Raw genomic sequence first — 16385 nt, 5'->3', positions numbered from 1 at the left:
CTCTCCTGGAAAACCACTGAGTTGTGACACTCTGACGTTTTTTATGTCATAGTGTCAAACAGGAAGAGCCCGAGGTCTGTAATGATCTTAATTTATAAAACAGTTTTTTCATTATTTCTGTCGTAAGAAAGAAATAAAGGAAAAATAATAAAAGGAAGTGCCTGAGGCGTCCGCGCTGCCCCTGCAGAGAGAACTAACGCACCCCCTGAGTGTCTGAACAGACGTCATGTTTGCACTGAAAATTGTGAAGAAGGAGCTCTTTCTAACCTACTCCGGACACTCCTGTTCTTTTCTTACCTAACGATAATGTCACGGAGAAAAGCACGTTTGGCTGCGAGAAGTGCAGGACTTTATTCAACCTTCCTAAAGAAGAGGCCGCTCACCAGAAGTTCTCTCCGGGATTCAGCGACTTTCACCAAAACAGTGTTTTTCTGTGACTGTCACTGATGGTTGTTTGGTGAACCTTCACCAGAATCAAAGTGGATCAACTTTTATAACCAAAGCGAGTCCCATAATGTAAACATCTGATGGAGCGGCAGAGTGGTGAGTCAATCAAAACGTGTGTTAGCTTGTGTGTTAGCTTGTGTGTTAGTGTGTGTATTTTCGTGTGTGTCAGCGTATGTGTTAGCGTGTGTGTTAGCATGTGTGTTAGCGTGTGTGTTAGCGTGTGTGTTAGCGTATGTGTTAGCCATTTATGAAGCTGTGTTGAAGATGTCAACTCCTTATAACTGCATTGTGAAGTATCTTCACTTATTGCTGTGATATTTATATTTCTTACTGCTGATAATGCATGGGCGGATTAGCCTCTGAGAAAGGGGGCGGAGTTAGCTGAATCGAAAGCTCGGGTCTTGCGGGTTTGCAGTCATTCATTCATGTATCATATAAATGCCGATAATTTACTTTGGGATGGCTAAAATAGCAAGATACTAGGGGGCTTAAAATCCCCCCCAAAAAAGGTTGCTTTTTATGGAGGGGACGATTTTTAGGGCCAAACTTCCCAACTCTGGTTGAAGTAAAGTTTCCCTGTTCCTAACTGCCATCACATGTGACCAAATGGGTGTTTATTTTAATTTTATTAATTTATTATATTATTTGGTTGCTGCTTGCCTAGCCCTGCGCTAGCGCTTTTTCGAGTAATCTTAGCTCCTCCTCAGGTCTTACGTCTCCAGGAAATGCCTTCCTCACCTCTCGATCTCTTTCTAAGCTTAATCTTATCATCGCAAAGTTAAAACACTCGCCGTCGCTTCACACACGGCCTATTTTTTTCTCTCTTATTGAAACAGCAGCCAGCAGAAAGAAGGAAGAAGAGGGGGCGGGAGGAGCTTACTGTTTTATCTTGTGAAAACCAGGAAGTGTATTTTGTTTTAGCAGCTTTATGTAGATGTGACAGTGTGAGATTGTGATAAAGATGTGAGATTATTACCAAATACCTACAAAAAGCCTAATACCCACTCTTTAAAACACATAGAGATGAAATGTCAGCTGCTGAGACTTAATTTCCCTGCTCGAGTCTCTCCGACGGCATCTATTACTCCAAACCAAACATCATCTGAGAAGTCCTCCCTCCGTATGTTTTGTCATTTGGCCCTGAGCGTGTTTTCCCGGCTGGCGTCGGTGCGATCTAATCCCGGGGCCACTCATCGGGAGCCGTTCTCCGCAGAGAGCAGCTGTTACGGAGGTCTATTGCAGGCGAAGCGTCTGGGATGAACCGAGGCGGCTTCAAAAGGACTTTCTGCCCGAGTAATAATCACCCGCACTGAGGGAGAGAGAGCCAAATGTGATCAAAACACTAACTCTGGACCGAGCGCTCGGGGCGGCAGGACGTGAGCGGAATGAAGTCCGGAGATGAAACTGCAGAAGATCAAGTCGGAGCCCGAAAAAGTACATGTTATTGTAAGAATGACTGGGAATGTGTTGGCTCAGAGTCAAACCTAATGAAGCTTTTTAATGTGGCTTTGGGAACAGCTCTGCACTGCACTTTATGTTTTAAGGCGAGACACTGCAGGGGAATAGGGAGAATGTTTTAATTAGATGAATCAATTTGAAACTTTTGCTGAACATTATGGATATGAATATGAGAAAAATGTATTGCAATTTGATGTTTTCTTCTTTAGGAGCGCACTTTCAGATCTTTCCAGTCCAGACTTTGTGCATTTAAGTGGGAAGTACGTGGGTGGAGAAACAGCCATGGCCAACAGCCCTACTCCTCCCACCAGGGCTGGATTTAAGTAAAATGGGCCCCGGGGCTTAAGTTTTTTCAGGGCCCCCCATAATCAATCAATATTTATTTATATAACGCCTTAACCACATCTGTACTTATGCTGTATGTCTGTCAGATTTCTCTCTCTCTACAATGAAAAGATAATGTTCTTTGATTTTTTTTTTAACATGCAGAAGTAACGTCTTAAACATAGTGATGACAAATTTGTGATAAAAAACAAAAACTGTTTTTACCCAATTATCTAATAATCTAGCTACTGCCAGACTGGTGGGGGGACACATTTAAAAGGGGGGTCTGGGGGTCCTCCCACAGAGATCTTTTTTTATTTTAATGGTGCATTTACATGCATTTTAACAGACCAATAGGTACATATTTATTCCCAGTGTCATCGCAATGAAAAAGGCTCAGACCTTGTTTAGTCCTGGCTTAGACCTGGCTTAGTGCTGGTTTATTCTAGGGTAAAGAATCATCTGATAAATGTGAGGGAGTCTGCAAAGAGAGATTGAACTAATTTACAGCCCGCACAGAGCACGCATTTCTCTCCGTATGTCCAGGGGCCCTTCAGCCTGCTGGGCCCCTGGGCTTAGCCCTTGTGAGCCCCTTCATAAATCCGGCCTTGCCTCCAACCAGACTCTGCGCAAGTGCGAGGGGTTGTGGAGGAGTGGAGGGTGGACGTGCATTTGTTTGGGTGACTATTACCACAGCGGGACCAGCACAGGCTCTTTCTCTCTCTCGAGACGCGAACACCGCTCAGCTCACGATGTGGCCAACAAAGTCCCCGGCTTGACCCGTGAGAGCCCACAATGCCCGAGGAGGAACACAAGGCAGCCGCGATACAAACGAGGAAGTGAACGCGAGGCTCACACCACAGCATCGCTCCCAGTGCTGCTCGCAATAAACCACGCCCCCGTCCCCAGAGATCATTTTTTTAAATAAAACTTGGCTGTAAATACAGTTTAAAGCGGCGCTAGCCCGCAGTTAGCTTTGCCCATAGCCTGTTAGCTTCTTCGTCGTGATTCCATAAGTGTGTATTGGGGCCTCCGGTCCGGTGGCAGTCAAGTTGCAATTGTGGTTTTCTGGTCAGAGACACCAGGGGGAGATGTAAGACCCCCAATCATCCCATTAACACTTGTATCACCACAGAGGGACTACGGAAAGGATTTATTAAGGTAAACAAGTTACTTAGTTCTGCTTTAACCCCCCACCTCAACTCAGTGCATTTTTTCCCCCATTGCTTTTGGCTCGCATTTGCATCACACATTTTTGTCAATTTTTCATCACAATTGTGTCACTTTTCATAGATTTTTTTCCTCATGTTTTCGTCGCTTTTCTGTTGCAGTTTTATCCTCATTTTTGTCGCTAATTTGACACTATTTTCAAGAAGCTTTCAGATTTGGGAAAAGCCAAACTGGAGAACATGTGCTCGGTTCAGCCGGGGGTTAAGAGGGCTGGTTAGGATTTTAAACTGGCCTTGAGCGCCCTCTGCAGGCATTAGTAAGTAAGTCTTTGACCCACGACATGGCACTACCCAGGAAAGAAGGATATGCATGTCCACCTGGGTGAGTTTCCCTTTTTTTCTTCTTCATTTAAGTGTGTGTTTCAAAAGCTTCTGCTACACCACAACATTTCAGCCTAAACTAATCCTCAAAAATGAATCAGTTTTATAAAGCCTCGAAGATAACCCCGCGCTGCCGCTTTCTGCTCGAAGTTTCTTCAAACGCAACGCCATCTTCTCGATACTCTGTGAAATGAGTTGATTTGGAGCGCGGACAGATGCCTGAACAGCTGTGTGTCTGGGAGGCTGTTTCCTCCGAGTCTCTGACACGAATATGAATTTTTCTGCAGTTTAAGCATTGCATTTTTGTTACAGACGGTTTTACAAAATGTCCAACAGCCACAGATGTCATGGCTTAAGTAAATAATAACGGCACAAACCCCCGAATCATCACACGATAGGTTGAAGTTTTATACAGCGTTAGATTTATTCTTAGATAAGACACTTTGAGATGATTTGGAGGAGGTTTGGTCTGTTTAGAGATGAGATCGCCAGTGGGACAAGCATTATTTCACTAAAAACAAAGCGTGTACACTTGAAATAAAACAAAAAACACTTGACACGAGACAAAAAGAGAAAAATAATTCTTGTTCAAACAGCAGTGCACTTGAAAAATGATCCTCTTAAAGCAGTACTAAGTAACTCTTGCCCCTAGAGGCCATAAGTGCAACTGCAGGTGTCGTAGCGATTTTTTTTAACTTATTAATTGTCCGTGAGAGTACTCTTTGCCATTGTCGTCACTTTTTATTTCCCTTATGTGTTTTTGTCACTTTTTTTTATGGCACTTTTGCTACATTTTTGCTGGATTTTGGTCACTTTTTTGCTGGATTATTGTCACTTTTTGTTGGATTATTGTCATTTTTTTGTTGCTGTTTTGTCACATTTTTTGCTGAATTTTTGTCTTTTTTTTGCTGGATTTTTGTCTTTTTTTTGCTGGATTATTGTCACTTTTTGTTGGATTATTGTCTTTTTTTTGCTGGATTTTTGTCACTTTTTGTCAATTTACATCCTCATTTTCTTCTCGTTTTTTGTCGCTATTTTGAAGAAGCTTTTAGATTTGGAGAATTTGGAGAACAGGAGAAAACATGTTCAGGTGGGAGTTAAGAGGTTAAGTGTTGCTAGCCCACAGTTAGCTTTGCCCGATAGCCTGTTAGCTTCTTCTTCGTGATTCTATGAGTGTGTATTGGTGACTCCGGTCCGGTGGCAGTCAAGTTGCAATTGTGGTTTTCTGGCCAGAGGGAGATGAAAGACCCCCCAATCATCCCATTAACACTTGTATTATTCCCAGAGGGACTACGGAAAGGATTTATTAAGGTAAACAAGTTACTTAGTTCTGCTTTAAATAAGAAACATTACTTTAAAGGAGCTAGATGCAAGTTGATCATTTTATACTCACTACTGCCACCCCAGGTCTTATGTGTAACTGCACCTTCTATATTAAGCTTGTGCATGACGGCACTTGGGACCCAAAGTGACAGTGCAGGATTTTAGAGGCAGTTGTGGTGAACAGGATCATTCTACACACTAGGACATGGCTGGAACATGTAGGGGGAGGAAAATACTTAGTTTAACATTTTAAAACTCTGTATAGTCCCTTTAATAGCGGTTCTTTATGTTGAACTGATCTAAGATTGATAAAAATGTTAATGGGACAAGAATAAAACCCAAACAGACAAATTAACCTCTACATTTACAAAATGTCTTTTTCACTTGTTTCATCAAATGATACAAACATAATTAAGGAAATAAGGGTTTAATCTGATCTAAAACCAGACCGAATCTACTCCAACTTTAGATTAAATCTCTTTAAACTCATTTAATCTCAAAGTGAATTTGTCAATGTCATTTCTTCCTTAAAATGATCATTCTTTTTTATCAGTGTGACATTTTTATCTAAGACATCATTGGAAAAAGAATAATCACTTTAAGGAAGAAATGACATTGACAAATTCACTTGAACAAAGAGTAAATCGAAGGTTTGAGTAGATTTGGTCCAGTCTTCATCATGTTAAAGTGAATTTGTCTGATTTCAAGTGAGTTTCTGCTTGTTCCTTTACCATTAGCATTTTTATCTGATCGTATCTTTGCTCAAACCGACATTTCAACATAAAGAACTTTTACCCCAGCAATTATAAGTCATTTATCTAATTTAAGATGGACATTTTTCTCCACATGACTGAGATCCTGTGGTGCAGGTTTAGTGCGACACTTCTGGGTTTACGTTCAGTACCTTTAAAAAAAGCACATTTACTCTGGGACACGGGCGGGCGGGAACAGAACCAGCGGCTCTTGTTAAACATCGGTGCGTTCGCAGATTGCATAAGACATTTTTACCGAAAAGGCGACATCTGTTCACGACGTGGATCTGTTTTCTCAGCATAAACACACAGGAATTCATCCAAAGCATCAGTCAGTGTTTCCAACTTTAGATTCCGAAAACCTCCAGGCGAGACGCTGCAGGAGAACGGGGAAAACCTTTAGGAAAATCAATTTGAAGGTTTTGCTGGAGATTATTGATATAAAGTGTGGTCATTTGGGGAAATTATCCGCAAATAATGTACCGTGTTCGAGTGTCTGTGCTGTCTAGTGATCGGCAGAGTAACCATGTAATACTCTTCCATATCAGGTAGTTAATTTCTTTGAGACAAGAGAATTAGTGATGCATGGATGCGGCAGGGGGCATCGTGGCGAGCGAGACTATACGGTGTTCCTATTCAAGACAATTTGATGAGAACGACTGAATATAGGCTACAGAGTTAATTTTTTTTTTGACATTTTCTGTTGGTGGTGTGCCTTTGTGTGATTTTTTCAATGAAAAAAATGTGCCTTGGCTCAAAAAAGGTTGAAAAACACTGCTTTACAAATTCATGACTCCGCACAGGAATGGGCTCGAGACTTACTTTCTTATTTACATACATACGGGGGCCGGAATAAATCATCTCGTCTGACACACCTGCTTTTTTAATAATGATTTTGTCACGTTTGTTGCTTTTGCGTTTTTGTTACATGACTTTTTTGTAGCTTCTTGTGATATTTCTGTGACTTTTTTATGCTTTTTTTTGGTTGCATTTTCATCCTTGCTTTTGACCCAATTTTCCTGCTATTTTGACGCTTTTTTCAAGAGCACAAATTCCAATAATTGAAGCGTCATTTTTCTCAAAGATAAGATGGCCCTTTTTTTCCGGTGCTCTGCTGCCTCCCAGAAAGGACATGACCATATTTGGGTTACAGCATAGATACAGACGGCATCTCGTCATAGAAGGGGGCGTGGCTTCGCCGAGGGGGAAAATAGAATCTTTAGAGAAACACAATTTCCCACTCTTTTTTGCCATTTTCTGGTGGAATATGAACTTATTTATCACACATAAATAAAGTCAAGTGTAAATCAGGTCCAAATGTATATTTTCTCACAGATTGTTCAGTAGAAGTGAAAAAACGGCAGTTGTAGCTAGCGCGAGCTAACTGTTAGCATTAGCCCGATGCCAACATGTAGCATCAAGTTAGCATTCTCCGTTATTCATGTATTTATGGGCTGTTGAACCACTTTGCTCCTCCCCATGTCTTTGTATCATTATTTAGTAGAAACTATATTCATATTTCAGCATTTGTTACAGTAGTTTTTGAATAATTAGAGAAAATTTTAATTTTTTCAAACTTGTTTTCCCCCTTAACTGTTTTGTAAAATGACCATATATGGGCGATTCCAGAGATGCCATCTGTATCTATCACCTCAGTCTCCTTTCATGCTACACGTGGATACCAAACAGGTCAATATTTCTGAACGCATAAGCGTGGGGAGTCTCATCTTTTCTTTTTTTTTGCAGGCGTGTGGACGTACGGACCTGACAGGATGAAGAAGATGCCGGACACGAAGGCGAGGATGGTGCGCTGCGGCCGGATGTGCCCGATGTTGCTGATGATGAAGGCCGTGAAGACAAACAGCAGGGACACCATCGGGAACGGGGTGGCGGTCCGCACCATTTCTGAAACCAGACACGGGACAGGTGAGATCGCGGGACGTTTTTTTTATGTCTACGTGCTTCAGCGCCGCCGTGGGACGACCTGTAGGAGCAGAGGGGGGGGGCGACCGCAGGGGTTTCAGATGGAGCGAATAACAGTAGCTCTGACTCTCAACATAAAGTGCAGCAGATACAGTAAACGGGAGAGTGGGGGTGACTCTGGGTAAGGCGGGCTTGATTTATGAGCCCTTCACTGCTGCTTTGTCTGTGGCATTCATTTAATCACCGCTGTTTCCAAATATATATATATACAATAAAACTCTGGAGCTCGTGGGGGCGTGGCCTGAGGGACTGGAAATGCCATGGACAAAACACAACATGAACAACATAACATAACGGATTCTGCTGCAGACGCCAAACCTCAGATCACGTTCCCATTCTAAAAGCAGCGTCGCTCACTGAAGGAGCTTTTTCAGAGGATGGTCCTTCAAGCTCAGAACAGTTCGTACTTTGCATCTCATCTTTTGTCCAGAGAACGTAGTGTCCATTGAGTCCAGGCTCAGGACGACCGCCTGCATTTCTATTCAGTTTGTTCCTCCTGTTCCTGCACCGTGATGCTCCCGCCCTGACACCGATTCTATTGAGCAGCACTTTGGGATATTATCTGTGAAACTCGATTTAAGAACTTGACTTCCTTACACAGAACAGCAGAGAACAAGGGCTGGGCAATCCATTCATTTTTCATAAGAAGCCTGAATTGAGTCGCACCAAAAATAACTCAAACTTATTCTGCAACTTTATCCTATTGTACATTACACTAAATTGTGTATTTTAAATATCTGATAAAGGTATTTAGTAGGACTATTATTTTCTGAAAATATTTAGCCACATCAAGCCAAGGACGCGAATAAATGAAAAATAATGAGCCTGACAGGACTGTAGCTAATGTGTTGTTTGTATCCTGATCTCTCATTATGTCAGTGCCCTCTGCTGGACACGTGTGGAATTCTTTCTTTCTTTCTTTCTTTCTTTCTTTCTTTCTTTCTTTCTTTCTTTCTTTCTTTCTTTCTTTCTTTCTTTCTTTCTTTCTTTCTTTATGCTGCCCCTTAGTGGCTGGATTGAGCATTCTGGTAATTTCTTTAAAAAATCATAACTCGGCAAAGGAACGGGCTCTTAATCTGGGCCGGATTCAATCATCTCACGGGCCGGATGTGGCCCGCGGGCCGTCATTTGCCCAGGTCTGGCATAGAACGACACACTGGCCACAACTTCAGCACAGACCGAGCAGAGACTGATCTCAAGCAGTTGTGGCGACGTTGGGAACAATATTTGAAGAGTTCATTTGCAAAAACAGAGAAGAGCCAATGAAAAAACGGTGCTGGCAAATGTTTCTTTGCAAAGCAGTGTTTTTCATTAGCAGGTCTGTTTCAGAGCCGTGAAAATATAAAGTCACTGGTTCATCAAATTTAAACAACTTAAGGCGAGACACTGCAGGTGAATAGGGAAAAAATTTAAATTTACAGATATCAATTTGAAACTGTTGCTGTAGATCACTGGCATAAATGTGAGAAAAAAATACATGGCAAGTTTTCTGTTATTTTATCTTTTCATATAAGAACAAGGTGTTTTATGCCTTAAAATGCCCCAAATTTCCCATCTTTTCGGCAACGAAATCTGAATAATGGATAGAGCTACATTCAAATTTATGGTTTCATTTTATTGATAAATGTGTTGCCGAGACTTTTTCAGAGGGGATTTAGGATATCTTGTTTAGTTTTAAAATAAGCTGTTTTTTAGTGGAAAAAATTGTAAAAAAAATAATTTTCGCCTCATTTTTTGACATTCAAAGCTCAATAAATGGGGCTTAAGGGATTAAATAATAAAAAATCCCTCTGAAAAAATCTTCCAAATATTGTTCAGTCCAAGGCTGGAAAATTTGAAGTCTTTAGGTCCGACTGACGTGGACATAGTGTCGCCACAATGACAGAAAAATGTGTTTTGAGAAAAAGGCCCTTGAAATTGCGTTCTCCCATATAAGTCTATGGGGGAACATTGAATCAGCGCAATATTTAAACATGTTATTGTGAAGATTAGGTATATTTTTGGTTTCCGGGTGAAAGCTTGTATGTTCAGAGACCAATTTGGCCCAAAACGTGAAAACTGAAAAAAAATAGTTTTGCCTGTAGTGTCTCCCCTTAAGCTTTAGTGTCATCTGCAGAGGACAGTAACAAATATCCAAAATGATTCAAAAGGGAGACAAATGAACTCTTCATTTGTTTTTCCGCAACCCGTGAGACGTTTCTGTGACGTCCCCACAAAGTCTCCGAAAGCTGTCGGAAATCTCAAGGAAACGTCATTGCAGAGAAGTCACAGAGACGTCTCCGCAACTGAGAAGACGCAGAGACGTCACTGTGGCGACTGAGCTGTCATGTTGTCTGGAGATGATGTGGAGACGTCTCTGAGACGCCGCGGTGACGTGATTTGGTGAGCGCGAAAACCAATCACAGTCGCATAGAGGTCTGTGACTAGACTATAGTCGTCCTAAATCCCAGTCTCACAGTGGCTTAGTGGTTAGTGGTTCTCACACTGAGGGGCAGGGCCTGAATTGAGGTCATTATGTTCCACTCCTGCCCTACACGACTGCACAGTGGAACCGTTTTTGACCATAAATGGGTTCGCTCTTGTCAAATAACCATGGGATGCGACTGTAGGGCCCCAGAAGGACCAGCACCGGCTCTGGTCTGGCTGTATGACAGATTTTTACTTGCTTTTGTGTCACTGTTGTCTGTCAAAAAATAATTTGTGGATGTTCTTTCTCACTTCATCACACTGTAGTTTGGTTACTATCCCAGATATTTGGTATTTTAGTGTCTTCAGCAGTCGCCCCGTGCTTCACTACAGGCCGATGACTCCCCCTTCACCGCTGTAGCCGGCGTTTGAATGAATTCTAGTTTCTATCTATAAGTAACTGTTTAACAGAGTGAAAAAATCCTGAGTAAAGACTTGATTGAATAAAAGAAAAACAGAAAAGTGAAGTATTTGAGAGACGATGGGAGGAGCTGCCACTCACTCAGGATGTTGGCCGTGTTCTCCGTGGTGATCTCTATCTCTGGTTCAGTGAAATATTCCGACGCCACACACCGGCCCTTCTCTGGTCCTGCCACAGAAGAATATACAAAAAAAAAAACAGGTTAACCGGGAGCATTCGGACGCCAAAAGCAAACCCACATTTACATATAAAGTGAAACACGGATGGAAAGAACTGTAAAGGTCGAGCTGCGGAACGTAAAGGTTTGTCTCGTGTTTTGCCATTTTTCACCAGCGCTGACACTTCCGTGCGTCGCGACACTCGCAGCAATGAGGACAACCTTTGTTTTCCAGCTTTCACAACAACAATGTAGTGTTGTTTTCGCCTCTGCAGCAAAGTGTCGACATGATTTAACAGGCTCTAAACATTTTACACAGACTCTCGGACTAAAATAGTGTCTGCCGTCGGGCCTGGAGATATTTACTCGCCGCGTGTCGGTGCGACTGGGGTTTCCTTCGTCTCTCCAGAGTCGTTTTTATTTGGGCCTCAGTCGTCCATGATGCTTTATCTGACTGTAAAACCACTAAGTCTCCTTTCCTTCAGAGTCGTGCTCATCCTGCTTTCTTACCCGCAGAACTGACAAAGCCTCTTAGACGAGACGCCAGTGCAAGGCGTGACACACAGTACAGAGCAATGAAAATCCTTATTAATAGTGATATTGCTGTTAATTGCACGATTGTTAATATTAAAGGTGCTTTATGCAACTTTTTGACCTTGTAGTGACCCAGCGGCTGTATGAGTGGTCAGCATGGCGCCTTTACTTTTGGTCACAGTGGGACACGCCGGGATCAATTGACTGGAAGGTTTTTACTGCTGAAACTACAAAACAATTTACCCTAGAGCATTTCATAGACCACCGTGATCAAACATAAAACGTTGAATAATGCACCTTTAAGGATCTATTAAGTTTGTTTAACCTCTTAACTCCCGCCTGAACCGAGAGGATCTTTTTCCTCACGTCATCAGATTTTTTTTCCATCATTTTTTTGTTGGGTATTCAACTCATTTTTGTAACTTTTTTGTCATTTTTTGTCACATTTTTGTCATTTTTTCGTCAATTTTTTTAATCACATTTTTGTCACATTTTTGTCATTTTTTTGGTAATTGTTTTGTCAAATTGTTGTCATTTTTTGACACATTTTTGTCACATTTTGGTCATTTTTTCGTCCAATTTTTGTCATTTTTTGTCAAATTTTTATCAAATTTTTTAATCATTTTTTTGTCATTTTTTGGTCATTTTTTTGTCCAATTTTTGTCATTTTTTGACAATTTTTTATCAAATTTTTGTCACATTTTTGTAATTTTTTTGTCACATTTTTGTAATTTTTTGTCACATTTTAGTCATTTTTTCGTCAAATTTTTAATCACATTTTTGTCACATTTTTGATTTTTTTTGTCATTTTTTTGTCACATTTTTTTCATTTTTTGTCACATTTTTTTCATTTTTTGTCACATTTTTAACACATTCTTTTAATCATTTTTTTGTCATTTTTTGTCACATTTTTGTCATTTTTTTTTTCAAATTTTTATCACATTTTTTATCATTTTTTGTCATTTTTTTGGTCACATTTTTGTCATTTTTTCATCAATTTTTTATCACATTTTTGTCCTTTTTTGGGGTCTTTTTTTGTCCCATTTTTGTCATTTTTTTGTCATTTTTTCGTCCATTTTTTGTCAATTTCTTGTAACATTTTTGCCACTTTTTCATCAATTTTTCGTCACTTTTTTGTCAATGTTTTCTCACTTTTTTGTCACATTTCCATCATTGTTTTTGTCTTTTTTCACAGCTTTTGGACTGGGCTAAAGCCAAACTGGAGAAAATGTGCTCGGTTCAGGTGGGAGTTAAGGGGTTAAAGTTCTCGTCGCATGGGACAAGAGCAATGCCCGCTGGCTGCTCTGCTTCATGACCACGACACTAGAGGCCGCCATTGCTGTATAATATAGCCACTAGTCTCCCATTGTGCATTGCTAAAGGTTCTGAAGTGATCATCTGTACTCTGTAGTTGAAGTGTCGGAAGTTTGACTCATCCATCATCATCATGAGAATAAAAAGTCATCTGGTCTTAGTAACAGACTTCAGTGCATGCAGAGAGAAAAGAGAGTGATACCGGCGACGAAGCAGACCCTCCACAGCCCCGAGTGCAGAGCCATCTTCACCTCCGTGGTCTGGTTCTGCTGGAGCACGATTCCCTCCTCCATCAGGAGCCAGTAATCTGTGGAGACGGCCACGCCCACCAGGAGCAGCCCGCAGGCGCCGAACACCGAGGAGAGGAGCGTCAGGGCGCGAGTGCTGAACGAGCTCATCTGTGCACAAGGACAGAAGAAACAACCTCACCGTTAGAGCTGTGAGGGGTGTGCACATGATGTCACAGGGTTTTAAACACTGGGCCCATCGCCACTTCTGCTCTGGGTCAGGAAGTAGGAGTCACATTCATAAAAGGCACAACAGAATCAGCTCTGTGTCTGATTAACTGCCATCATTCTTTTTGGGTTTATGCTCATAACTAATTATTCAGGGAAAAGATAAGATAAGATAAGATGGTACTTTATTGATCTCACAGATGGAGAAATTGCATTCGATGAGAGAGCATCCGGCAGCAGCACCCATTCAGTGTGCACCACTCTTTTTAAAAGGAGCACAGTCTAATATTAATGAACAGTGTAGATTATAAATCTGCCTTAAAGGGACTTCACGGAGTTTAAGAATGTTAAAACGTATTTTCATTACCTACATGTTCCAGCCATGTCCTTATGTGTGGAATGAGCCCAGACCTATTATATTAATTTAATTAGAATCACTGTATAGCTTAAAATGTAATGTAAAGACCAATTGCATTCTCTTACCAGGACAGGATGTTTTAGATTTGGGTAAGGTATAAGGTTTGAGAGCATTGCTTTGCTGTGTGATAATTGTAGTCTAATTTATGAACATGAAAAAGAATGATGTGTCATAGCCTGTGTTGTGGATGTGATGCCATGTGCTGTGATGGTGATGACTTAATGATTATTTGCACTGTATAATGTTCACATTGTAATTCTGCTTTTGTCCCCAAGGACAACAGATGGAAATTAGCTTGAAAAAGCTACAGTCTGGTACGAGCATCTTTGCTCATGAGCATATGTACATTGTCCTGACAGATGAATAAATAAATGAAATAAACAACAACTGCCTCTAAAATCCTGCACTGTCACAAGGTGTTACTTCAGGTCCGAAGCTCCGTCATGCACAAGCTTAATATAGAGACTGCAGTTACGCGTAAGACCTGAGGTGGCAGTAGTGAGTATGAAATGACACACTTGCGTCTCTTTAAACTATTCTCTAGGAATATTTGGTGTCTGTAGTGAACCCTGTTCTGACTTTCCCCTCAGTCTGCTCCACACGCTGATGGTGCGTTCAAAGGGAAAGGGAATCTTGTGCTACACATATTTGTCAGCAGAATAGATAGATATCAAAGTGAACATTTTGATATTTGGAATAGAAGCCGTGTGGCACTTTTCACATGATGACACAGTCACCTGAAGTGCTTCACACAGTTTAAGGGGATTTTTGCTTCGTTCATTCCACACACGGTGGTGAAAAGCCAAAGCTTCCCCTGGGGCAGACTGACAGAAGCACGACTGCACATTAGTGCCGACGGTCCCTGTGACCACAGTGATTCAGCACCTTCACAGACAACTGGGGAACACGCAAACTCCACACAGACATGTCTGTATTTACAGGGAAAAACCTTATGAAAAATAAACTGGTGTAAAGTTCAAAGACTTGAGGACGGACTCAATCAAGTCCCAGCGGTCTGGGCTCGACCGAGTCCAGCCTCAAGTCCAGCTTTAAGTCCTCAAAATGTTGTTCTAGCACTGTCACGAGTCATGGATAGGACTTGGAAATCGAGTCACGAGTCTGAGAATTCTGCTTTGTGAACAAGCCCATTTTTTCCCCTTTGACTTTGAGAAAGCAATGAAATATTTACAACCAACACAAAGTTAACAACCTTGGATGGCGCGGTCAAACCTTTTTAAGAAACAAGCCGCGTTCCCACATCAAAAAGTGAAAGATCGCTGTGTTCCAAACCTTATTTTTCTTACCTGAGGATCCTTATACATTTTTAATATTTCAGGGGATTGAAACTGGTGTTTTTGCCAAAGCAACCTTCAAAGACAGACGCGGCTGAAGCGGTTTGAATTCAGGCGAGTGAGATAAAGTGTTGGGCAAAGAGCGAACCGGCTCAGAGCGGCACAAAAAAAGGAAAACAACAGAGTCAGAGAGAACAATAACAAACTGTGGAGCATCTGTGAAGCATTAGCAGATCCTTAATTCATCATTTATGAAACATTTACAAAGCATTCGTCAATAATTCAGGATTATGACGTGAATTAAAACCCTGGATGGAGAGGCAAAATAATCATAATGGTGATAATGGTGATCAAGTCGCTGTGCAGAGTCATCTCCCTTTTCTTAATGGGAATAATTATAATTATTATAAAAGGATCAGGTTTAGTTAACTGTTATCTGCCGGGTTAGAGTTAGATCCAAATCCCAAAGTGTATTCACAGGAGAGCTTACAGACTATGTGTAAGATCTGTGTGAGCATCACCCTCACCCAGGGGCCCCCACTGCCGGACCTGAGTCCATATCCGGACCTCCAGAGGCTTTATTCCGGACACCAAGGGCCTTTTCATCCTCTCAATATCCCGAATATCTAAGGCAATTATCTGGACAATTGTAATGCATTTAAATAAGATCAAATGTAATGGCAAAATGATTGATTCATTAATCAGTTCTGCTCTATAATTAGACAACCTTTTAAGAGCAATGGATGCAAATGTCCGGCCCCTCCACATGTGTCGAGGGGCCGGACATTTGCCTGAGCCCTGACCCTAACCCCTGAGCAGGGGTTAATGAGGGCGGTGCTTGTGTTGCAGTGGAAAAGCCCAGTTTAGACAACGACAAGACAACACGACATCATTGTCCAATCAGCCTCGTCCAATCAGAGGACATTCTTCTCTGACCTTTTTCTCCTTGAAAGAATCTGGAATCATTGTTAAGGTGGCACAGTGTAGGCAGAACTTCCAAGTCTGTATTGAGTATTCGGTTTGAAACTGTCGTTGCATGTTTAGTCCTTACATGCATAACGTACCAAAAATCCTAAACAAATGATCTTCCTACTGTGAGGCTTTAAACCCGGGGTGTCCAGGTGTGTTAGGACTCTTGGACAGGACTCTGCCGTGTGCTGGACCCGGGCAGCACAGAGCGGGACAAGAACAGACTGAACAAGCTGGTCAGGAGGGCCAGCTCCGTCCTGGGCTGCCCCCTGGACTCTGTGGAGGAGGTGAGGGACAGGCGGGTACTAGCCAAGCTCACCATCATGGACAACACCTCCCACCAGTGTTAATTTCGTCTACTATAATATTTAGTTTTAATTTTAGTCAAAGTGTTATTTTTGGCGACTAAAATTGGACTAAAACTAAATTATAAGTTTTTCATGAGACTAAAACTATGACTAAAATGTCCAGATATTTTAGTCGACTAAAATAAGACTAAATAAAAATGAAAAGGAGAGACTA

General features: G+C 41.5%; 1 protein-coding gene across 1 annotated transcript in view; it reads right to left on the bottom strand.

Annotated features, from left to right (window-relative positions):
- Nucleotides 1-16385, bottom strand: part of LOC306973925 (voltage-dependent calcium channel gamma-7 subunit-like) — a 67893-nt gene that overhangs the window by 22156 nt on the left and 29352 nt on the right. The window contains exons 2-4 of the mRNA XM_079571014.1: nt 12932-13127; nt 10806-10892; nt 7619-7759 (exon numbers count right to left, since the gene is read on the bottom strand). Coding sequence (XP_079427140.1) covers nt 7619-7759; nt 10806-10892; nt 12932-13127 — 424 coding nt within the window. The remainder of the gene's footprint in view (nt 1-7618; nt 7760-10805; nt 10893-12931; nt 13128-16385) is intronic.

The sequence above is a fragment of the Gobius niger genome (genome assembly GCF_951799975.1).
Source record: "Gobius niger genome assembly, chromosome: 14".
Taxonomy (NCBI): domain Eukaryota; kingdom Metazoa; phylum Chordata; class Actinopteri; order Gobiiformes; family Gobiidae; genus Gobius; species Gobius niger.
This window is presented reverse-complemented; position numbering and strand designations above follow the sequence as displayed.